This window comes from Mauremys reevesii, linkage group 1 (genome assembly GCF_016161935.1).
Source record: "Mauremys reevesii isolate NIE-2019 linkage group 1, ASM1616193v1, whole genome shotgun sequence".
NCBI lineage: Eukaryota > Metazoa > Chordata > Testudines > Geoemydidae > Mauremys > Mauremys reevesii.
Genome location: NC_052623.1, coordinates 335,457,213 through 335,482,971, shown reverse-complemented (window position 1 = coordinate 335,482,971; position 25,759 = coordinate 335,457,213). Strand labels below are relative to the sequence as shown.

General features: G+C 38.8%; 1 protein-coding gene and 1 long non-coding RNA gene across 3 annotated transcripts in view; one reads left to right on the top strand and one right to left on the bottom strand.

Annotated features, from left to right (window-relative positions):
• Positions 1-25,759, bottom strand: part of RELN (reelin) — a 444,047-nt gene that overhangs the window by 142,040 nt on the left and 276,248 nt on the right. For both annotated transcript variants that reach the window (XM_039517535.1, XM_039517540.1), the window contains exons 12-19: positions 22,002-22,153; positions 17,250-17,362; positions 15,006-15,214; positions 9,813-9,941; positions 7,988-8,097; positions 2,765-2,831; positions 1,355-1,588; positions 591-752 (exon numbers count right to left, since the gene is read on the bottom strand). In XM_039517535.1, the coding sequence (XP_039373469.1) occupies positions 591-752; positions 1,355-1,588; positions 2,765-2,831; positions 7,988-8,097; positions 9,813-9,941; positions 15,006-15,214; positions 17,250-17,362; positions 22,002-22,153 (1,176 nt within the window). The remainder of the gene's footprint in view (positions 1-590; positions 753-1,354; positions 1,589-2,764; positions 2,832-7,987; positions 8,098-9,812; positions 9,942-15,005; positions 15,215-17,249; positions 17,363-22,001; positions 22,154-25,759) is intronic.
• LOC120392883 lies at positions 16,369-21,489 on the top strand. The gene is made up of 3 exons (XR_005591814.1): positions 16,369-16,385; positions 19,682-19,740; positions 21,361-21,489. It is a non-coding gene; the product is annotated as an uncharacterized LOC120392883 (long non-coding RNA).

The window sequence follows — 25,759 nt, the reverse complement described above, 5'->3', positions numbered from 1 at the left end:
AAGGAACGTTTTCAGAATTGGTGCATATGTTTGTGGAGGGAGATGAAGGCACAGAATGCTCAGTTAGCAAGGAGTAACCCACATTTCAAACCATACCTGGACCCTCTGCAGGTTTGGCAGCACAGTTTCAACTTGTCCAAGGAGGGGATGATATAGACTTTAATATTTTATTGTTGTATTAACAACAGAAAAGTGGCAAGAGCTTATTGTCTGAAGGAAAAATCACTGGTGCTTATCTGCTCCTCATTTTTCCTTAGCTCAGCTTTCCAATACACTGGAAACAACTTCAGTTCTGTTTGGGATAAGCAATCCTGGGCTAAACTGAACCTGGTATAAGCAGATGCAACCACACTGAAGCCAACTTGCTTACACTAAGGCTGAATTTCCTTGCCAACGTACAAGGCTCAGATACATACAGTGCTCAGAATACTCTGATTTTCTGTAACACAATAAATTGGTCAGTGTAGATTGTATAAATTAGTTCCCCTACATCTCAGTACAAATGTATTTACACTCTATACCGCTGCAAATTACTGCTTACAATATTAGCTGTCTTTAGATATCCCTTTTCATAATTATAATCCATATACCTTGGCTCATGATAGTTGAGATAAGAATAATGTTCCAGTAGTTTCCATGTAATCCCATTGTCATATGAATAGTGTAGTAACACTCCTTCTCCTGGCTGATCAGGTGCTTTGCATGTACTCAGCACAGACTTGCTTCCCAAGCGTAGAGTGAACTGGAGGAACCTAGATCAGAATTATATAAATATTGGTAGGGTACCATTTTTATAGCATTTTTTCCTAATCACATTTTCTGATCTTAAAAATCTAGCCAAATTTTGAGAAACAGCAGTTATGAGTTTGTAGCTGAAATGGTTTTTACAATCAAGTAATGCAATGTGGCATATATATTTTTAAAATGCCAATCATTACAACATTTAATTATTTATTAGGCACTGGAGGGGAGGAGGAGATACTGAATGGATCTAATCAGCTGCCACAAGCTGTCAAATAAATACAACCTTATACATAATTAATTAGCACTTGGCTCTGGCATTCAGTTTTGATATTAACATTTCATATTTTCTAGCCTGGCTATATAATAACTGCCCCCACATCTGTTTAATACTCATGCTATTTACAAAACAGGGGAAATGAAAGGACTATAGCCTATTCTACACAATCAAAATTAAAATATGAAACAAAATGTTCTATAATTTTGCTCATACCACAAGAGAGGTGGTATGAGCATACCACAAAACAAAAAGTGAAGATGAAAGGACCAGTACATTCTATTACAAATAGTCTCTAGATTTGTTTATAGCACATTACTATTCTTTCTTATTCACCTGGACTGTGAGCTGTCAAGAAAAGAAGTGATCAGTTGACGTCTTCCATCTTTGTTAAAAACCAAGGCCTTGCCACTTGCTAGGACTCCACAGCCAAAGCTGACTTCAGCACCACGGATAGAGTAAAAATTGTGATAGGACGAGAGCCTGGAGCTGCCAAAGCTTTCTGAAATAAACACGGGGAAGGTCTGGGAAGCCATTTCACATGCAGGTCCTGAGTATCCAGGGTCACACCTATAAGAAAAATATATTAAAAACATAATTAATCCCAAATAAATGTTTTAAACCTTTTTCTCCCCTGTGGAAGATCAAGATACAGTTTTGCAACCAATCATAACTGTTGTAAACTTTTAAAACCTTAAAAATAAAGTCCATTGATTCTCTCAAACTTAAAGTGAGAGACTCTTCAAAATAAGTCATACTGTATTCAAAATATTCTTATGGATGATGTATTTGTTTTGGTCAATATTTACCCTTTGGGTAAAAAAAAATTGTTATTCATCTAAATAGAAGTCAATATTTACATATTGTAAAATAAAAATATAGAGAGAGTCTACTTCTTGTTTGTGGTACTAAGACCCTACTGCTAGGGCTGCCCGGAGGGGGGGCAAGTGGGGCAATTTGCCCCAGGCCCCGGGCCCCACAGGGGCCCCCACACGAGTTTTTCGGGGATCCTGGAGCAGGGTCCTTCACTCGCTCCGGGGGCCCCAGAAAACTCTAGCAGGGCCCGGGCCCCCCAGAGCTTCTTCCGCTCCAGGTCTTTGGCGGCAATTCGGCAGTGGGAAGACCCCAGGCCCCCTGATCCTCTGGGCGGCCCTGCCTACTGCCACTGCCACATGTCAAATCATTAGTTTGCTACTATGTAACTGTAACAGATCAAATGTGATTACAGCTAACGCCACACAATACAAAAGAACCCAGAAAATATTTAGAACAACATCTTCAAAAGTGCCTTGATTTTGAGTGCCTTGAGTTTTAGCAAGACACCCTGAAGGAGCTTGACTTTCAAAAAGCCCCTCTGAAAACCAGGCTGTTTTTGATCTTAATATAAAGATTCTAGTCTGTTCAAAAGTGGCACAATTTAATGGAAAATGGAAAAGCCACAATTTACCAATAAAAAAAATATAAAAAAGCATCATTGTAATTTCTAGCAGGTAATACAGTACATTTCAAATCTCTCCAGGTTTAATATAAAAGAAAATTATTAGATAAAGTCATTTAGAAATGTACTATTAAACTTAGGTTGTATTAATAATTTGATGCATTTCAGATGCTACATTAACTGATTTTACATTTAGCCTTTATAGAATTACAAGGGCTGAAATGAAAATAATTTCAATGTTCAGTTTACAAAGTAAATTGCATGACAAAAAGTGAACACATCAACTCTGGTATTATTATAGCCCTTACTTGCAGCCATTTCTAGTACATTGTCCTCGCCCTGAGCAGAATCTGAGGCAAGATGGACCAATATAAACTGCAGAGAAAAGAAATTAGTTAAATTAAAGGTTATATTATGTGACAAAGAAAGATTACCAACACCTTGTTGAGCATATGGGTCTGATCTTGCAAACAGATATTAGTGTTTCTCTGTGTACCATTGACAGGAATAGGACTACCTGAAGGAGTCATGATGCACTCTGTAGTAGCTCTCTGGAAGACTGAGTAAATAAATATTGACTTAGATCAGGGAGACCCATGGATAACCTATTGTACACTGGATGCTGTATATTTGTGTCCACTCTCGGTTTGAGGTGCTGGAGATGTTTTAATATATGCACCTATTTTGTTTCAAGAGTTCTAAAGAGGAGACTAGATGTAGCTGGCTTGTCTGAGCATTTCTTATCCTTCCCCTTTCTCCACCCTATTTTGGGCATGTAGGCCTCCCATTAGCATTGCTGCAAAATTTTGAAGGTTATTCCTTATCTGACTGAAATTAATAGCAACACTCCTGTAGGACTCAGTGGCATTGGGATCTGGCCCCAACTTCTGAGAGGGAAATATTAATATCATGCATTTTTAGTAAGAGAACTGTATTAATGTTTCATTTGCATTAAACAAAAATGAAAATCATATGCGCTGAATAACCATTCCAGGCCCCTGACAACATACTACTATAGCTCACCTTTCTCCGGTCAGAGTAGCTTTTTTATTTGCAAGATAACTTTCATATTCAGTGATACAATAAGAGGGTAGGATGGTTGGGATCAGCACAGTGTGGTTTTTATGGGATAATCCAAATGAATACATTTATTTGCTAACTATCTTGGGGGTAAATTTTTGTAAGTCTGAAGTTGAGAAACTAGTAGCATTAACTGGAGCCAGGGACAGTGCAAGTACATAGGGAATATCTCCTTATGCCATACCTCTGTAAATGCAGCATAATCCTGAATGGACACAAAGACTCTCCTGCACAGATTACCAACTACATAGAGCTGTGGCACTTGTATAGTGACTTTTGGAATGTTATCAAAACCTACCTGACACCAGATTGAGAGGATCAGTTCCTTCTTTCTTTCTTAAACTTCCGCCCATCATGGCAGTGTATGAGCTCTTTTCACGTAAAATAGACAGCAATAGCAATCTTCCCTGCAGACTTCATGGAGTCTGTCTAGCTTTTCTCCCTTTTTGGATGTAAAAACTCTGCTCTGGATAAGGTTATGTTATCTGCTTGTTTGATTCATTTATTTGACTTAGCTGTGCTGTGCTGTGAATGTCATTCTTGTCATGTCAGAAAAGCTTTATCAGAGTTGAAGGTTCGCAACATTTTCTAAAGAGGGTCGGACTCCGGATTTTGTGTGACTTAATACATATTTGAAAAGAGGTCTGGAGAGCTAAAAGGTCAGTGTATTGAATCTTTCAAATACTTCTCTCTCTCCATCGGACATTTTTAACTGGCAAGCTGTGCTGTGAATGTGGGTGATTTGTCAACAAATACGGGTTGGATCCTACTAAGTGCGGAATGCCTTCAATTCCACCGACACCTATTCAAGTTGAGAGCACTCAGCACCCTGGAAGACCAGGCTTTCCAGGCCTGATCCAAAGTCCATTGATGCCAAAGGAAAGACTTCTACAGGTTTTGGATTGGGTACTTAGTGGATAGCTGGCTGATAAGTTTGCCTGCATGCTACACTGCTCAGTGTTTAAAATCCTTTGACAGAACTACATTTACTGCATAACTATTAATTCAGCATATTTTGTTCTAAAAATAATGATCGTTTAATGGATTTATGGTGAAACCTGACACCACTGAAATAAACAGGGGTTTTGCCATTGACCTCAAAAGGGGCAGAACTATACCCTTAATCATTTTGTATATATTTTTTATTCCTGGATTTACAGAACAGAAAAATGCAGAGATTTGGGGGAACATGATGAGAAGCATGTGAAAAATGGGCTTAGACCATTGGCACCATCTGCACTTTTTTTTTTATTTCTAGCTCCATAGTTTTATTTCTAGCTCCATATCAAGGGCAAATATTAAGTAGGATATTTATACTATGTTATATTTGTACTTAACATGGTCTTGAAACTGTAGTCCTTACACAGGTAAAACTCTCAATGGGAGTCTGGCCTGCATAAGGTCTGCATTACTGAGCCCTAGCACTGCTGAGGAGATATGTCTCAGCACGGCCCCTACATATTCCTCATGGAACTGACAGAGTTACAACATTAGGAAGTTAAAGAAGAAGTGCGGAAACAGTATTACAGACGAATAAGAACTAATCTAAAGACACAACTCATCTCAAGGAATTTCATCCGAGGCATTGGGTGATAAAAGTATTATGGTACACTGCCGAAGTTAACAAGTGGAATCAAGAGAAGAAAAATTTCACATCCAAACAAGAAAGCTCCTGAAAATGCATAGACTTAGAGTAATGGATATCAATCAAGACATTGCCAGGATGTACATCAGACAACATGATGGAGGAAAAGGTCTGCTATCTATGGAGGAAGCAATTGACAATGAAAAATATCAGAGGGGTAGCCGTGTTGGTCTAGATCTGTAAAAGCAGCAAAGAGTCCTGTGGCACCTTATAGACTAACAGACATATTGGAGCATGAGCTTTTGTGGGTCAATATCTACTTCATGAAAAATAAAACACCCAAAAATATGAGGAGTCAGCCAAAATAAAAGATCATGTGGTTGCTATACCAAGTGCTGGACAAGCATGCATTTCAGCCCTAGAAAACATAAAAAAGGAGAAAGCAAATCACCAAAGAAAGACTAGAAAGATTTACAGAGAAATAATGTGATGGAGAGAGATCAAAGCCATTAGTGATCAAAGATTAACAAGCTTATGACTTGTAGAAGGATACTTCAAAAGAGAGACAGTGAGCCTCATTATGACTGAGCAAGAGCAATCATTAAGGGTTGATTACATTCTAAACAAAACTGGCCAAAAGAATTGCTCCCCGAACTGCAGAATGATGAGATGGTGGAACTTTTGTTGAGCGCCTGCAGGAGCCTGACTGGAAGAGAATTTATGAAGAGACACAATGAGATTGCCAACTGTCTGAATTGGAGCCTCTGGGGCAAATATGGATTTAAACAAAACATGCAAAATTAGGACCCACCAATTTGAAAGTGCTCTGGAGAATGAAGATTTTACAGGATCTGGCAATTGTCACAGACTACAGTGCAGGCCAACAGGCCAGACATAGTGGTTGTAGAAAAGAAAACAAACAAGACTGTGTTAATTGGCATTGCTGTGCCAGCAGACAAACATAAAAAGGAAACAAGAAGAGAAGATAGTTAAATATGAAGAGCTATTCCATGAAGTGGAACAATTATGAAAAACTAGAACAAAAGTGATCCATTGATCTGTGAAGCATTTGGAGCAATCCCTAAGGGTATGGATGAGCAGCTCAAGAACACATTAGGAGTGGAAGACATCACAGTCATTGTCCTCCAAAAGACTGCACTCTTTGGCATTGCAAGAAGTTTAAGGAAAGTCAAAAGAGAACTGCAGGAATTCTGCAGCGGGGTTAACAAGATTCCTGACTATCCAAACCTATGCAGTTAGTTCATGATCAGGATTTATTGGTAACTCATGGAGATAAATTTTAGACAGTTTTCCCCTTAAAGGTCTGATATGCTGTGAAGGCTATTTTTTTAAAAGAAAAAAAATCCCCATGATGTAATACTGAGGGATAATAATATTTTTGAATTAACAATCCAAACCCTATATTTTTCTTCTGATTGTAAAACTTCTGTAGACTTGCATTGACTGCATCATTCTGTTGTTTCCAGAAACTTGCATTGACAGCTACATTTTGTATTTCCTTATATAGTAACTCACCTTTCATAGACATCAGTGTTTTGACTTACCCTTCATTTTGCTTAATTTTTGACATAATGTCACTATATTCAAGACAAGAATTAATATTGCCTTGGGAATATTGAGATGATACTAAATCACACTAATGGGAATAAGGAAATAGCATTACCAAAAACGTGATGGAAATTAACTACTTCATTAGCTTAATATTTTTTTTTTTACATTTCAATATCGTGGCAGTTTCAAAAGACTTTTCTTTTTTCAAAATGCCAAAGGGCTTCTTTGTAAAACTTAAAATGTAGCGATATTGGGAGCATAGTTTGTTTAAAATTAAAATTAAAATGTGCTGTATCTTGCTGTTCCCTAATATGTCAAAGCGTCTTAAGAATTGTGGCACCCCACAATTTAACCAGAAGTTTCAGACTATAAAATATGCATTCAGAATATAATGCATTTTTATCTACATACCTAGAAAAACAAATTCCTGTGCTCCACAAACCTATCTGCACTTTGGTCTGTAGCAGAACGTCTTTCTTTTAGTTAGCTGAGGCCCTCTCAGTATCATCCTTATATATGGTCAACATTATATATGAGGTATAAATCCAGAGATATACAAATCTTGCATTCACAAAGTACTTGTTTCTGTTTTAAATATTCCTATCCTGAGCTTGCCTTTCCATGACTGTAAGATTTATTACTATGTGATTCAGTGCAAGATGCCTTGCTTTTTTCAAAATAAATGCATATTTGTTTTAAAAAAAGATGTATTTATAGGTATTAGAAAATAATTTAGGTAAAAATAAGCCTCTAAAATGGAAATAGAGAAATGTACTATCATAGAAGATACTTCTCCCTATCAAATACTGTACACAGTGCAAAAGCTGTCATCCATGTGCTGGTGGCAGTGTTTCTTTATTAAGGTCTTCTGTGTCTAGCAGGTATAATATATCCCAGATGTTGCAGTTACTTAGGAAAGCACAGTACACATTCTTAATAGCACAATGTAGTACCTACTTATGTTAACTGGATTTAAGCAGTCAGAGGAAATGTTATATTAGCCCCTCATCATGAATATTCTACTTTTAGAAAACTTTCAATTAAAAAAAAAAGATAATCTACATTTTGCCCACTGCAGCTCTATATATCATTTATCTTCTGATTCCACTGCCTTTTCAGATTATATAATTCCCCTCTAGCTTCATTAAAGACTGGTGACCATGTGCACATAAGATGGATGTTTAACAATCTGCAAATCCCAGCCTTATGACATTGGGAAATATGTGTCTACTGGGAACTGTGGATGGAAATTGTACCTGAATGGTACATGATGATAACAGGTATGAATACTAACTATTATCAATCGCCCACATATTTCCATGGATTGGTCCTGTTTGTCTCCATCGAATCCTGGTATTTCTGGTTAATGCTGCACTGGGAAGGGGAATAGTTATTCGGTTCCACCTGAAATACATTTCACACATAAATTCTCACATTTTTAAATGGTAGTTGTTAAATATTAGTATACATTGATGACATTTTTTTACACTGAAGAGTTTTAAGAACTTTATACTTGTATAGACCTAAATTCTCCTTTCACAAGTCAATGCAGTTACTACAGATTTATATGCTGTAAATGATTCATAGGTTCCAAGGTCAGACGGGACCACTGTGATCATCTAGTCTGACCTCCTGTACAACACAGACCATAGAACTTCCCCAAAATAATTCCTAAAGCAGATCTTTTTAGAAAAACATCTTGATTTAAAAATTGTCAGTGATGGAGATTCCACCATGACTCTAGTCAATTGTTCCAACGGTTAATTACTTTCACCATGGAAAATGTACACCTTATTTCTAGTCTGAAATTGTCTAGCTTCAACTTTCATGTATTGGATTGTGTTATACCTTTCTCTGATAGACTGAAGAGCCCACTATTAAATATTTGTTTCTGAAAAAAAAATCTTTAATCGTTAATTCCAAGTCCCAAGCTAGTGCCCCAAATGCTTTCCCACCCCACAGCTACCCAAAGGAGAATTTGGTCCATGGTATTTTAGTACATTACAGAATATGTTATTTAAAGCATTTAAAATGAAACAAACAAAAATATGCTGTTGTTTCTATTCAAATAATACTGCCCTTGAACGGCTTAGTATAATGAACCTTTCCCTGACAATGGACCTCTCTAAAGCTAAATATAGAGTTAAGCCTTTGGATCTGGCTGAGCTCCACTTGGAGCAGGACCTGAAGAGGGGATAAAGGCTGCCATTTGCCACCTTTACAGCCACCCAATCCTGGGGCGGGCAGGCAGGGAATGGCTCTGGCCACTAGTGCAACTTCTACCCATCTAGGTAGTTGTATGGCTATCATCCTTATAATTATCTGAGCATCTCATGTCTGCTGTAGGTTATGATCAATTGTAATGGCCGTCAAGGCACTCCAACTATGTTCCCTTCCATGGTCATGCCTCTGACTTGCTCTCTATTCTGAGGGCTACAAGGAACGTGGGATACAGGAAGTTATGTCAGCTCTGTATCATCATGGGATTGCCCTATGCAAGAGGAATCCACAGATGGTCACTTAAGTCCATGTTGAACTGCCAGAGTAGCATCAAGCATACTTAATTGGGAACAGAATCTGGCCCTTTATTTTTCTTCTGTTAGATTAATGCATGATTAGCATATTTCACCCAGTCAATGGCTATTTTTTTCTTGCTGAACCTCTATATGCTGTTCTACCCAACAAAATATTTACAATCACAATTTTTGGCTAGTGAAATCCAGAGGTATTCCACTGTATTCCAGATGTCATAATTCCAAATTAGTAAAAGATGTGGATCATGTGAACATGGCCATAGGGGGAAGAGTCCTTTGTTATTATAATTTAATAGATTAATCAAAACAAAACCTCAAGTAAATTTTGCCTCATTTTGTGTATGTATGTAATTTTTGCCTGTAGCATCGGAAAAATAATATTGCTATACAACAAAAACTGTCCGAGGTACATAACTTTTCATTTCTGGGCAGCCAGAAAAAACAGCTCCTTTGTTTGCTATCCTCAGTTAATCAGAAATGAAAGATTGCATGGGGACACTTTCTTCACTACTTTCCAGTGTCACAAAGGATTTACTTCCTTTTGTAGTCTTGAATCTCTGCTAGTTTTGCACAGAACTCTCTTACCCACTGTAGTTTTCAGAGGCATAGATGGTACTGTGAGGAAGATGAGACCCAGCACATATCTCAGGTAAGCACTCAGTGTGAAGTAAGGACCAGGAACGGCCATGATTGGTTGAAAATTCCAAGTAGACACTAACAACATAAACAGAGTATTCACCTCAGACTAAATATAATACATCAGCATTTGTAGCACCAACATATAAAAGCTTTAAAACTCATTGGTTGCTAAATAATTGATACCTCTGATGTTGAAATATGAAATGCCTTTGAGGGTAAAACACTGAAAATGCAAACATGAAGCAAGTTCAGTATTTTAAAGACAACAAAATGTAAACCATATACGAACACCTTTAACTGATAAAGGTGAAAGCAATTATTGCAGTCCTCTTTTGGCCATGACATGTTTATTTTTATGATGTATTTGAACGGGATTGATGTTATTCTTACATTATTCCTGGTGGAAGTCTGCACCACTGCCTAATGCAGAATTTTGCAGAAATTAATGTTTTTAGCGCAGAATTTCCTTTTCCCCGCAGAAATGGGCTGCAGTGCTGCTGGCTGCCACCAGGAGCCGCTGGACTCAGCAGAGTACAGCTCACACATGGAAGACACTGCCAGGGGGAGTGGGAGGGAGCCAGAGTGTTCCTGGCAGATGCAGTTCCCAGCATCACCTGAGGGAAGGAGAGGGCAACACACAGGAAACTTCACACAAGCCTGTGACTGAGCAACAGGCTGTTTCTCCCTCAGGATCCCTGGGCTCTGAGGGGTAGGGAGTGGGTGTCTGAGCTGGGGGGGTGGCCTGCGGCTGGGTTCTGGAGGGTAGGGTATTTGGGTGTATTGGATGGGGGGACCGTGGTTGGGTTTTTGGGGGGGGGCGAGGAGGCAGAGAAACAGGAACTGGGTTGTCAGAGGGGTTTCTTTAACTCTACTTCTGGGGGAAATTTTGTGTCTGTGTTGTTACAGAAATATTTGCTGACAGGTATTTTGAAATAAATTACCAAAATAATTGAAACTGGCGTGATTATGTAGTGTTATCTTTGTCAAATAAAATTTGCAGAATTTTGCAGAATTTTAAAATATTATGTGCAGAATGTTTAATTTTTTGGCGTAGAATTCCCCCAGGAGTATTACCTGTTAGTAAGAACCAGTCAGAGCACAGTACTGAAGAAAAATATTAAGAAGGAGAGTCTGACTGATCTGACTGCTAATAGATTTTATGAATTATTTCCTTGGGAGAGTCACTAGATTGAGAAAGCAAATGAGTTACGTTATTTATATTTCCTTCACTCAGAATTATCTGGACTAAAAGGCCAAGTGATTGACTGCCCAGGCATGTAGCACAGCACTACTGAAATATTTTGGGCATACAATAAGTGCTTTGATTAGGAAATTATATAAAACCCTCCATAGCTCAAAATATCCAGGATGCATGGATTGGAGATGCATAGCTCTCCAATCCATGCATCCTACATAAGGCTGTGGATACTAGCTCTATAGCAGGCCAACCTGTTGGAGGAAAGAATGTCTCCATACACCTATTGGGATATTTCAGCTGTGCTCCTGTTGAGGAAACCCTTTGTCTTTGATCTGTCCCTCCATCCCCACCTGAGGCTACACTGCTCATGGGAGTAGCACACTGGCAGTAGCCTTAGGGTTAGACTAACTCCAATGAGTTGTCTCACTGTTGAAGAGACTGACTGGTTTTCCTTCCTTCTACTTTTCTTTAAATATCAACTGTGGGCAAGACCTCTGCTACTGTCAATCCCCAGATAGGTATATATTTAGAAGACAGGGGAGACAATATTAGTCATCCACCTAATGCTCCTTTTTTCTTTTCACTCTCTGATAGTTATCAGATCCAACGGTCATTAGAGTCTTCCCTCAATGACTGAATGCCAGTCATAAAAGGAATAACCAATGCCTTGCATTAGGGAGCGGGGGGACTGCTCAGTGCATCTGTCTATCTACGTAGCTGCTGGATGGAGAGACATCACAACAGCCATCCCTGAGAACAGAATTACCCAATTGGTATCATATGACTGTGACAGAACAGGTAATGCTCACCTGGAGTCAGCACCCCAGATGTTTAGAGTGCTCTAGGGACACAACAGAGACATAAACTGTGTATCTCGAAAGCTGCACATAGCTGCTGAAATGTACCAGTGAAGACAGACAGATGGAAATCAGACAAGGAGAAGACCCATTAGATCAGTGATACTCAGACCTCAGTAGTTCAGGAGCCAAATTAGAGATCTACATTATCCAAAAGAGCCACAGTAGTATGAATTCATTGTTTCATTTACCTATATATATATATTATTCTCACAGCAAAATGAGTGACCACGTATTCTACAATTGGCTAATAACATAGTAAAAGCATCCTGATTGGTTAATAACTTAGATTGATTTATAATTAAATTACACAGTGTTTTAATATAGAATCATAGAATATCAGGGTTGGAAGGGACCTCAGGAGGTCATCTAGTCCAACCCCCGGCTCAAAGCAGGACCAATCCCCAACTAAATCATCCCAGCCAGGGCTTTTTCAAGCCTGACCGTAAAAACCTGTAAGGAAGGAGATTCCACCACCTCCCTAGGTAACCCATTCCAGTGCTTCACCACCCTCCTAGTGAAAAAGTTTTTCCTAATAGCCAACCTAAACCTCCCCCACTGCAACTTGAGACCATTACTCCTTGTTCTGTCATCTGCTACCACTGAGAACAGTCTAGTTCTATCCTCTTTGGAACCCCCCCTTCAGGTAGTTGAAAGCAGCTCTCTTCTGCAGACTAAACAATCCCAGTTCCCTCAGCCTCTCCTCATAAGTCATGTGTTCCAGCCCCCTAGTCATTTTTGTTGCCCTCCGCTGGACTCTTTCCAATTTTTCCACATCCTTCTTGTAGTGTGGGGCCCAAAACTGGACACAGTACTCCAGATGAGGCCTCACCTATGCCGAACAGAGGGAAAGGATCATGTCCCTCAGTGCTGCAAAGAGCCACAGGAGGCACATTAAAGAGCCACTTGTGGCTCCCGAGCCTCAGTCTCGGTATCACTGTGTTAGATGATATAGTCAATCCCCTGGCAATGCAGTGTCATTTCCTGTAATATATCTACAAATGTTCCTTGAGGACTTCGGCTCTCATGAAGCTCCTGATGGCATGTTCCCCCCACCCTTGCATTTCACTGCAGCTTATTTTTTAAAATAAAGTGTTTATAATACATGACTCCGTGAATAGCTTTAGATTTCTAACATCCTGTGAACCTTCAACAACTAATGTAGAAAGCATTTAATTTATTTGAGCTTTGCTGCTTTATTGAAATATTCAAATAGAGTAATTTACTAAGCATAATTTCTAACACTCTATTTTAAATAACACAAATGAAGGATTAAAAAAGTCACAGTTCATCATCCTGACACCACATTGCTGGGCTATGACTTTTCCATTTCAGAATAATTTACTGAGAATATGATTTTATTTAAAGAGTGTCTTACTATACAACTATTGTCATGATATTATAAACATATATTAAAATGGTTTATGAGGGTTCAGCCAATTCATTTCAGATTTACCTATACTGATACTTTGGAGGGTTGTATTCACGTAACATATTCTCTTGCATTCCCAGTAATGAAAACATTATGAATAATACTGTAGGCCAGGAGATCTGCACTTCCAAATTATTTGTGAAATGCAAATCAGGCTTATGGAGACCTAGTGTTTCTTTTGTTGTGAAGGAGCTCTCTCCTGTCTTAGAAATGCTATGTGAGTGGGAAGAAAATTAATCTGAAAACATATAAAAACATTACAAAAAAACTCCACTAGAAAATTTGTGATACAGATGATATAATAAATATTATGGTTTTTAAAAGAAAACGTTCCTTTAAAGGATCATTTTATATTTAGCTCTCAAATTGCTGGGTACATATGGTTAAAATACTTACAACTGCTAATATAACTCATTAAATATGACAGGACAAATTCTAGCAGTCATTGCATGTAGATGACCACCAGAAAATCCACCTGAAACTGTGGAAACATGGAGCAGCTGTTGGCTTTCTCTATCCAAGTTCCTCCCCTGACTCCACGGAGAAACCGCTTTGCAGCCCCTCTGGAAGAAAAGCCAGAGGGGAATGTTCTGGAGTTGGGCCTAGATGTGAGGTCCTCATGTTTATGCCCACACAGCTCTGATCTGACAATGGACACTTTGCATCATTCCAGAGTAGATTATTCATGCTATTGGCAGCAATAATCTATGGAAGATTAGTAAGCGGGGCTGCCAATAGCACGCTCATAGGCATACATCATTGCTCTTTCTTCAGCACGAAGTGTGTGCAAGCCTATTTTGGAAACTATTCTTTTCCATACCTTGATCCCTTGAGAAATCCATGATGTGCTGACATTTACTGTTATAAGATACAAGAAGGGCCGGCTCAGGCTTTTTTGCAACCCCAAGCGGCACAGGGGGAGGAAAAGGAGAAAAAAAAAGCCATGATCGCAGCACTTCGGAGGCAGCTCAACAGCGTCGCTTCGTTCCTTGGCGGCAATTCGGTGGTGGGTCCTTCCCATTGGCCCCCCCAAGCACCTGGTTCGTTCGCTGGTGCCTGGAGCCGGCCCTGCACCCAATATCTTCACCCAACAAAGCATGAAGAGCCAAATCCTGTAGTCCTTAATGCTTAGTTCAGCAAAAGTCCCATTAATATCACTGGAGTTGTGTCAGAATAGGACCTGAATAAGAACTGCATGATTTGAGCAGTGAGGTAGGGAGACAATAATATCTCCATTGTACAGAATAGAAACTGAGCCCTCACTCTGTGACCAGTGAAATCAACGATAGCTTTGCCATTGACTTTCAACTGGTACAGGATCAAGCCCTAAGTGGTTTGCCCACAGTCACACAAGGCATCTACTGCAGAGCCAGGAAGTGACCGCACATCTCCTGAGAACCAGTCCAGTGCCTTAACCATACGGTTGTCCTTCCTCCTGAAGTCAATAACCACCCTTCTGCTGGCTTCAGTGAGAACAAGACTGGACTGGTGCTAGGTGAGATGCTGCATGCAAGCCTCAAACCTGTTTACATTTGTTGTTTTTAATTGCCTTCTTTCTTTCTGGGAAAAAGATCCAAATCATTTCAGAGATGCTATAATATGAAAAGTATAAGACAGCAGGTTAGTTTCAAGATAAATCTAGCCTGTTGTACCTGTTACCAGGTTGATGAGTTCCACAGCCCAGATTAATGGAAAACTGGATCATGTGAGTTATGGTGGAGGGGAGTACCGGCAGGACGTGGAAGTAATCAACAGCCCAGACATTCTTGTTATGCCCTTGATGATTCTTTTGCTTAAGACAGAACTTGGTAGCAGGAGTCTGCAGCTCCGGACTAATGACAACAGAAGCCAAAGATGGAACCTTCAAAAGAAATTAAACTAATTAGATTTATATAAAAAATTACACAGAAAAATACTGTTTACAAAATAGCAGCAATAATTTCAAAGGGGCCAAACAATACTAGCCCATTATCCATGTTGCTTCTTTCATGTTGACTATTAAATTAACTATCTCCCCACAAAAGAACCCAGACAAAAACACATTTAACTCACTGCATGGCCATACTATCCTGGGAATCAGGGGTGCTCAGCACCTACAATAATCAGGGTATTTGACTGTAAACACCTTGAAGGGACCATGTCTTCTGTGTTCTGAAAAATACTAATTAAGCTTGATTGCTTAGCAGTGATGGTGCGTTAGAAAAGGGTATTGCTTCTCAACTCTTCCAGTTCACATTAGCAAATGCAATAGAAGTGCACCTCCGGTTTAAATAGAATGGAATAATTTGGAGAGGATGTCATGTTTAAAATATAAGGAAATGTTCTTTTGATGAAATTTAGCTCGTGTCTGGAGCTATATGACTAGTCTTTTTTAATATAATAAAGGGACACTTTTAGCTGTAAATGTAGTCGATTTGAAAAAAAAATGTCAAATGTAGTTGTAGAGACTACCCCTGCCTCTGAGTCACCCTATTATTTTCTTCAGTTGTCAATAATAATTTCCTTTTTTTAAAGTGGGTTCTTTCCAATTGCCATGCAAAGAACAGGAGAAACTTTACTACAGTGAAACAACAAAACTGACTCAGCACAAAGTGCTTTCAAACACATAAAGTAAACAGACTGAAAAGATATTTTTTTCTCTAAATTTTATAGTTATAGTAATCTTAGGTGTTAACAAAAGAAAGTGATAAAAGTTTAGAAGTGCTTTTTAAGTAGACTAGACCTTTAATACAATATCCTCTATATACTGTAAGGCAGAAACATGCTGTAGTTTAGTTTGTAACAATGTTGTGTGCATATGTATATATGTAACCCCTGTCTTTTCTTCTTCCTTTTAGACAGCACAATAAAAATATTGTACCAGAGTTACTGTGCTGGCTAGGGCTCTGTGTATGGCACATCCACAGACAGCCCCTAAAGCATATGGCTCTTCATAGCAGGAAGGACCCCAGATTCAGGAAGCAATCCTGAGAAGATTGCTGGGTGAATTCACCCCCTGCTGATATTCAGGGGTGAATATTCTTGTTGCCTGGGTGAGAAGGCAAAAGTGTTTTCCAGCAATAGTAATGGAACTGTCTCTGTATCCTTTTTTAGTAATAAATACATTGTCTGTTGTTTACTGAGCTCATGCCTGTGTGATCATTCCAGGGAGTCTGTCTGCTTGTGCTAAACAACCAAAAAGGAGACTGCGAGGTCACACAATTGCCAGCGAACCGAAAAATCCATTATTCGCTCAGCTCTAATTTTAACTTTCATCTAGACTTCTCATATTTTGATTGGTGTATAAGCTTGACAAAACCCAGGGTGAATTTTGCTCATGTGTTCCTTTCACAATAGAGAACTCTTTGGAAATTGCGTATGAAAGCCCTATATTTTCTGAGACAACAAAAACAGCATGCTCTTTTTAAAGGATACATCTGCTATCACAGTAGGACTGCAAAATATTGCCCAGTGCTAGCTTCACAAACCTACCATGCCTACCTGACTGCTTACCAGACCATACGGACAGCACAAACCTCTCCTTTATTGACACTCCCATTCCCCCAATCTAGCTGCTGCATGCTCAGAAATAGCTATAAGAATTACAAGCTTCCAACCTCTTTATCTGCTACCAAATGAGCTAAGTAGTGGGCATTGCAGAATTTTGATGCTCAGATGCTTTCTAACAGAGTGATCTGTATATGTTAGTTGCTTGAAAAGCTCTTGTTGAATTACCCCAGTGGAATGCCACACTCAGCATGGTCAAATTGGCTTAAAAATGTACATGTATCCGACGAAGTGGGTATTCACCCACGAAAGCTCATGCTCCAATACGTCTGTTAGTCTATAAGGTGCCACAGGACTCTTTGCTGCTTAAAAATGTAGGTTGTCTATCTATCTTTGTCTATAACACCTACCTTATAAGAAGCATAGGTCAGTGTATCAAGAGCTATGTGCTCTTTCTTTCCTTCTATCTTTGCATAGAGGAGGACATCATTTTCATGGGCTTCTCCAGAATCACAAGTTCCCCCTTTAAAATACATATTTGAGAAACAAAATAATTGAAGCACATGTTATTTAAAAGTACACGCACATTCAATTCCCATAATTATGAAAACAATTACATCTAGATATTATTGAACTAAGATCTGAAACAAAAGAACACAAGCCCCAATGGATTAATGTATAAGAACCATTGGATCAGATAGGCCATGCTGGAGATCAAGGCCTTGACAGAAAAGCCTAAGTAACTATTTTTATCAGTTTATTGAAATAAATTTTAATAAAAACAATGTTATGCCACAAGTGGTGTTTGTATCTGTGTATCTTACACCCTATTCACATGGAAGTGCTCTGCTTTTTTCAGTGTTTGATTTCCCATGTTTCTGGTAGAAATCAGTGAATTGTTATTATTTAGTATTTACATCCTGGTTAGAGTCAAAGGCCTCTGTCAGGTTCAGGGCTCCATCATGTTTGGTGCTGTGCAAACACAGAGGCCATATAGGAAGATTGTACTGGGCCCTGGGCACAAGAGTAGTCCTTGCAAGCAGGCAGTGCAGGGCTGTTCAGGGCTAGCCTCTCCAAAAGATACAGAGGGAAGTTCAGAGAGCCTGTGGGACCATAGTTTCTACTTCTTCCTCCTCACTTCACTAGCTAACAAGGCTAACTAGGTGCATGCCAGGCCCTGTCTTCATGGGTGTGGTTGCAGCCATACTTTCTCTGCCTCCCTTTATGCCTCTCTGAGCTCTGCCCGGAGTGGTGCTTCACAGTTCCTGATACATATTAGCACAATAGAGCCCTTAGTGAATATTGTGGAGAAGTAAAAGATATGCCATTTGTAATTGTGGTTTACAGTACTTTCAGTAGGGAATAAGAGAGACAGTCTTTACTCAGCCAAACTCCCATTGCTCAATGGAAGGGAGCATGGTGTAGTGGTTTAAGAATGAGATTAGGAGACAGGAGGATTTCTGGGTTATTTTTGTCTTTCACAGACTTGGTGTGTAACTCTGGGCAAGTTCAGCAAGACTCTCTGTGCCCACCTGTATAATGAGAATAATGTTTATATAATCCATAGGATTGTTGGCAGGACTAATTAGAATTTGTTAGTTGCTTTGAGATCTCTGAATGAAAGGTGCTATATACATTAAAAATACTAGTATTAACATTGCAACCTTATTGCTGGCTCTCCCAATATACTTGGCATTCATGGATGTGAAGAGGGTGCTAGTCCTGTGTCCCAAAGCCTTGTTATGGCAGTGAGGTCCTAAGCAGTTCTGCCTCAGGAAGTGGACCCCCAGTTGGGTGTGGAAAGGTTCCCTCATCCCCTTCTTCTTCCCTTTCCCCATTTATCCATAGTTGTGGCACTTCCCAGATACTTTGGGAAGCACAGTTAGCTGAGCATGAGTTATACTTTAGTCATACACAAGTTATTAGGCTGAATACAGGGGAACAGTGAAATTTAATGGCATGGGACACATAGGTCAGATGAGATGATATAATGGTCCCTTCTAGCCTTAAACTCCATGAATCTATTCATCTACTTCCTCTCTGGCTAACAGTCAGCTGGCCAGCAGGCAGGCAGGCAAGAATTTGCTTGGGGAAGTGCATGGTGCATCTTGCTCAGTGTGCCCCTGTTCCCTAATGTCATTTACATGGGCTCAAATGGAGTTAGACATGGTAGAGTTTGTGACTTGTTTTTCTTCCCTGCAAAGGAACAGGGTTTCAGCTGGGGCAGCATCTTCATTTCTGTAGAGCTCAAGAGACTTGTAAAGCTTTCATGTGGTAGCAACTGTGGAGGCAAATCTGGGCTGGGAATATTCTTTAAATGCTGCAATAGAGATAGAATGGCTTTAAACATGGACGCTAATGGTAGTATATTTTATTGGCATAGCTCCATTTGGTATCCTGGATAATGAATATTAAAACAAGGTATCTGTAACTGAAAAAAGGAAGTTTCACGCTTTCCTGTATCAGGCTGACACTGCAGGTTGGTTTAAAAAACAGGATGAGGAAACTCCTTTAAATAGTCTGTAAGATTTCAGATATAAAACACTTCAATTGCGTTGTCAAGCAAAGATGGCCAATTATAGGGGTGGAATAAGCAAAGGGTGTTCTGAAAAGCCTTATAAGGCTTACATCTTTGCTGTGACTTACATATGAAAGCTCTACTTGCTTCAGTGAGGCTTTATTTGTATCCCTGAATATTTACACTATTATGCATTTAGCTACAAACAGGCATAGCTTATGTTTTCAGTGCGAACACCCAATTTCTCCACCACTCTTGCTGAACTGACAGCCTCTCCCGTAAGTTCAGAAGGTTGACAAAGTTTCTTTCCTGTTTCTCTTGCAGGTGTTGCAATGCCTGGAAGACCTGGAAATAAGGCAACCTCCCTTTCCTGTGCTTTATTGGTAAATCATGTAACACAGGGGAGATGTGTGACAATTCAGAGTAACTACAGCAGGACTTTAAATCAACGAATTAAGGGTTTTTTTCTTGTTGACTCAAAAGGTGGCTTTGGAAGGTCACTAATTTAATCCATGCTTGCTCCTTTATCATCCGATCATTTTCTTCCCTATTTTCTAAAAACTAAATCCTGTGTTGAGAGAATAAATTTCATGTGGAATTTCCTTTATTTAGACATGTGCACATTAAATTCCTGGAAAAATACAACAAAATATTGGATGATTTCCCCACACCCAACAAACATTTGTATGAATTTGGATTTGTGAGAGCGAATGCCTAATACAGTTGTACTAATAACAGCCTTCTTATTTGGAGAGGAAACTTCTTGCTTTTACTTCATCTTTTATTCTTGCTAGTTTACTATTGCCCCCCGAGAAAACCATTCAGGGTGAAATTCATCCCATTGTGAAAGGTCTGCACACAATCCTCAGCACTACTTAAGCATTTAATATAGTATTTCAGTATTGTGGAGTTCTTGTGTGGACCTTGTGCTCTGGGGTTGAATTTCACCCTCAAGGAAGACATTATTGTGGCAGCTATTCATGTGTCTGGTGATGGCTTAGTAGCTCAGGAGCAGAAACCATTTTGTGAGTTAGTTAACAGAAACACGGTCTGTTGTAATAATTGAGGCCTAGAAGGCCTTCCTCAGCTGTGAGCCTAACTGTGGGAAAGTGGATGGAAGTTTGTAATATTGTTAGGTTACCTGGAATAACAAATGTCTGCAAACTTTGATGTGAAAAAGGTAACAGAAGTCCAACCCAGAATGTTACATAAGGTTGTTTGTAAAAATTATTAAAAGTGAAATACAGAATGACTGAGTTAGTCTAAACAAAAAGGTGTTACCGATATAACTGAAGCACTGTGTTGAGATCATATGTGGCAACAAGGCAGAAGTGGAACCAGAAATCAATGGATTAAATGTGGCATGTCAGAAGTAAGGCGAGAGTGATGAACAAAATAATGAGAGGATGGCCTATTCCGCCCATCACTCAGTTTGGGTTTTTTTAAAGAAACAGACTTTGTGAGAAAAATTGGCGACTGCAGGAGATTCACAATTATGGCTGCCACCCCAATGTTACCTGGGAACCTGGGTCTTTTTCATTCTGATTCTGTCCTGATGAGACCAAGCCAGAGAGAGGGACCCAGATGACATTGTCATCTCCACCAGCTCTGGCTGAATCCCAAATGTCATTTAGGATGTGAAGCTCTATTCTCCCCCCTCTCATGTGTCCTTTTCCTTCCCCACCTTATTTCTTATCTTTCTTATTCCTCTTCTTTTGCCTTCTGTCTAAGCAGAGTCTGGCTGAGCTGGCCAGGATTATATATTTTGCAACACTACTGTAAGCCCGAGACCAGAAAGAGGCAGTTTAAAGCAATGCCCTAAACAGGCCAATGCATATTTGCCAGGTCTCAGAGTGGCTGATAAGACCATGTGCTGGGCCTGTATTTTTCCAGCAGTGAGGTTGCAAGTGAAAGTCAACATCAGAGACAGAAAAAGTTGCATTTTAATCTTTGCTGTTCTTTCCTTTCCCATTCATGCGTGTTTGTCTTGTTTTGTCTTCTAGAAAATGGGATTGGACTTTAATAACACAGCAACAACAACAGCTTCAGCCTATCTCAACTAACTTCACTTTTTCCCAAAAGGACAGTTATTGCCACCTAAGAGACTGTCAAACACGGGCTTTATTCCGGGTAAAGACTCTCTCCAGCTACAGGAAAAGAGAACAAGGGATTTGTTGAACGAGAGCCTTATTTAATACTTTACATTTCAATTGCATTAACTGTTTTTCCTTCAAGGATTTTTTTGCCATAGTATTAAGCAGGCTGAGATCTCTGTATACCAAACGCTGAACCTTGTTTAAAACTGTTTAATGCTGGACACTGACTGGGTTATGTTAACACCTATGACTATGGACCCCATTTTCTCTCTCTAAAATTAATACAACAGCTCCCACCTGGAGACAACTCCCACTTCAGACAGAACAAATTGGGCCTGATTCTCCACTGTGTTACTCTCCTCTCACACTGGTGTGACTCTGCTGAAATCAATGAAGTCACACCCATGTAGAGGTGGAGTGACTCACAGCTATCATCTTCAGAAGATATTTAGCGCCTTTTGGTTCAGATTGTAGGATTTCAAATTTATTCTCAAATTCGAGGCTGATATGTTCTGCGTGTCCCAAATATGTTAAAAGTACATACTCACCCATGCTGAAATAAAATCTCAGGTTCCCATAACCTGTAGTGTCCATATAAGGAGTACATAGTTTTCTCTCTCCATCTCTGAGGAATACCATAGATGAACCTGACTCCAGTGTTCCACATTCAGTACCAATGACAGCTCCAGATATGTCCCATCTAAATACATCAACAATGTGTTGAGAGTCAGATACCTGGTAGGGGTAAGCCTGTATGTTTCTAACAGTTTACTTTATAAAGAAAAACTTCTTCAAACCTCATGTGGTATAATGAAAAGCAGTTTGTTCAAACATGCTGATCACCACAAAATAACAGTTCCTTCAATTCAGTCAACTTAAATAGCATACAATTAATGTATGTCAGCAAAGTTGTAGATTACATTTTTTAAAATACAATAATTGGCAGAATTGTACAAAGTTATTTAAGTTGTTGAGATATTTATTTTGGCTGTTGAATATTACCCTCTCTCAGTACTTTGGTGTTATATAAACAAATAACATGTAATGTAAATGCAACCTCCATTGTATTTTCATTCTGGTTAATTTAGAAGACATTTACACATCGCTGAAACTTTAAAAGGAATACTGCATTGATCATATCTGCTATGCAGTCATTGAACACGTAGGCCATAACAGGGGATGCCCTCTATTTAACTTTTTGAGTAGCATTTGAACATTTTTGAGTAACAGTTTTAATTCAGTGCTTGAATAGAGGAAAAAAGAGATACTATGCTTCTCAAAAAATTTAATTTGATCCACCTTTTTCTCACATTTCATAGAAAACGTGTTTTTGTTTCTTCAGCCAGTGGCAGTGAATATAGTTGGTCAGGAATTTTCCAAGGAAACATTTTTTCATCAGAAAATGGTGTCTGTTGAAACTAAAACTGTTCATAGGCAAGGGTTGGTTTCCAAATCTCTTGATTGAAAAACAGGTCGGTAAAAATCCTGTTTTGACATTTTAGAAATGAAAACTATCATTTTTGAGTTTGAAATGACTTTTCATTTCAAAGTTTTAGTTAATTTATATTAAAAAAAGTTTTAAACATAAAAAAGGTCAAAATAAGATGGAATGTTTGAAAATGATCAAAATGAAACACTTGATTGGCCCTATCTGAAAAGGTCTTTTAATGATTGATTTGTGAAAATTTTCATTGTGATTTGTGATGGCAAAATAATTCAGAATCTCAAAAACACTCACAGGATGGGAATACCATTTCCTGCTCAGCTCTAGCAGTGAGAAGTGAGTGAACAGAACCTAACAACTACCTAAGGTCTCCTTTTCTAATTTCTAAGTAGTGGTTTCTTTCCAGTAATAAACAATTGTCAGTAACCCCCATCGCAATTGTTGATCTTGTTTATATTTGATACTTTTTTTTAACCCCTCAAACTATTTCCAAATGTACAAGTATGATTTTTTTTAAGTGCTCAGTGCTGCTACCACTTAAGTCAATTGGAGTTCAAACATTAACTTCAATGGCCTCAGAGTTAGGCCTATACTGAGTGCATTTGAAAATCCCACTTTATATCTTATAGTAGATTACAAAGAAATATTTGAAAATCTACCAAATTAACATTTATTGAAATACTTTTATGGTACAAACATAAATGTGTCATCTGAAGAAGAAAGAGCTCCGCAAGAATTTAATCTGTTTGGCCGCAAAAGTATTGTTAGTTTATATTTCAGTAAATTTAAACATTCTGTAGCAAAGCATTTTTGTTTGATGTACATCTAATTCTGATGAAAGAACTTTTGTGGTTTGGATGTTTAAAAAAATAACATGTGATATGATAAAAAAATAGTTACCATTTTTGAAGATGGGTCTTTGGGGACCAAGACAATTGCAGAGTTAAACAGTTGAGCCTGTTTTGATTTATACAAAGAAATCTCACAATGGTTCATTGGTCTTTTTATATGCTACATTTAGCCCAATTAAAACACCCTCTTTACTGACCCACAAAACAACTTGGGGTCATGAATGATGCAGATCATGGCTGTTTCTAGGGATAACTTCCTTTTAGGAAACATTCAAAATAAAAAACAGAAAGTTAAACAATGTAAAATGACTCTGGCATTTTTGTAAAAATAAATCCAAATTCTCTCTGTAATGATAAACAGAGAAAGCATGGGATTAACTGCATCTATTATCATATTATAAACATGTAGAAAATCTTTGTTAAACGTAACTTTGGGATAAATTTATCCCCCAAATCAGTCTATAGTCATTCTTCTTTCACTGGCGAATGATAAATGATGTGCAAAAATGGTATGATGGTTTATCAATCTAAATGTTTACACTTTATGTCAGATGGAAACATAACACCCAGTCCTGCAAGTAGATCTGTGTGGGAAGTAAACACGGCTCTGCTACAGTCTGCTCACAGGGATCCACTTGCAGGATTGAGTCCCTAATCTGTGTTATAAAAGAGAAATGGGATAACAATCCTTTGTGAATGAGAAGATTAATTCTACTATAAACGTAGGTTATTGTAAATACACTTTGAGGAATTTTCAGAAGTACTGAGCATTGGCCTTACTTTGCTCCCATTAAAGACAATAGTAAAACTCTATCACTACCTCGTTGATTGCACAGATTAATTATGCCTCCTTGTGCATCCAAAATTTTGCATGAAACTGTAAATCTGGCATTTCCCAACTTTTCAGTGCTTGATTTCACAATCTAATGCAATCCTTGGATGAGTAAACAAGGGAATCTTGAATAGGAATAGAGATATTATTTTACTGTTGTATTTGTCAGTTGTGCAACCACTGCTGGAGTACTGTGTCCAGTTCTGGTGTCCACAATTTAAGAAGGATGTTCATAAACTGGAGAGGATTCAGAGAAGAGCCATGAAAGTGATTAAAGGATTAGAAAACATTGATAGTGATACAGTGATAGTGTCAGGGCACGCAATCTATTTATCTTAAAAAAAGAGGGCCGGGGTGACCTGACCACAGTTTGTAAGTGCATATATGGGAAACAAATATTTGATAATAGGCTCTTCAATCTAGCAGAAAAAAGTCTAACCCAGGGGTAGGCAACCTATGGCACATGTGCCAAAGGTGGCACGCGAGCTGATTTTTAGTGGCACTCACGTTGCCTGGGTCCTTGCCACCGGTCTGGGGGGCTCTGCATTTTAATTTAATTTTAAATGAAGCTTCTTAAACATTTTAAAAGCCTTATTTACTTTACATACAACAATAGTTTAGTTATATATTATAGACTTATAGAAAGAGCCTTCTATAAGTATTACTGGCATGCAAAACCTTAAATTAGAGTGAATAAATGAAGACTCGGCACACTACTTCTGAAAGGTATACCCCTGGTATAACCCAATGGCTGGAAGTTGAAGCTAAACAAATTCAGACTAGAAATAAGGCATAAAGTTTTAACAGTGTGGGTAATTAACCACTGAAACAATTTACCAAGGGTCATGGTGTATTCTCCATCACTGGCAATTTTAAAATCAAATTGGATGTCTTTCTAAAAGATATGCTCTTGGAATTTGGGGAAGTTCTATGGCTTGTGTTATACTGAAGGTTGGACTATATTATCAAAGTGGTCCCTTTTGGAATCTATGAATTCAACGGCTTTATACAGGGTGGAGTAAATTTCTCCCTGTGATGGGGTGCACCTACCCCGCCCTGGCTCTGCAGGGGTTAACTGTGCATTGCAGACTGAGGAAGCCACACCCCTTCCCCTGTACTGGGCATGCTCAGTCTGGAGGCAAGATATAAAGGGAAGCAGCCAAGCTCAGTCTGGACAGG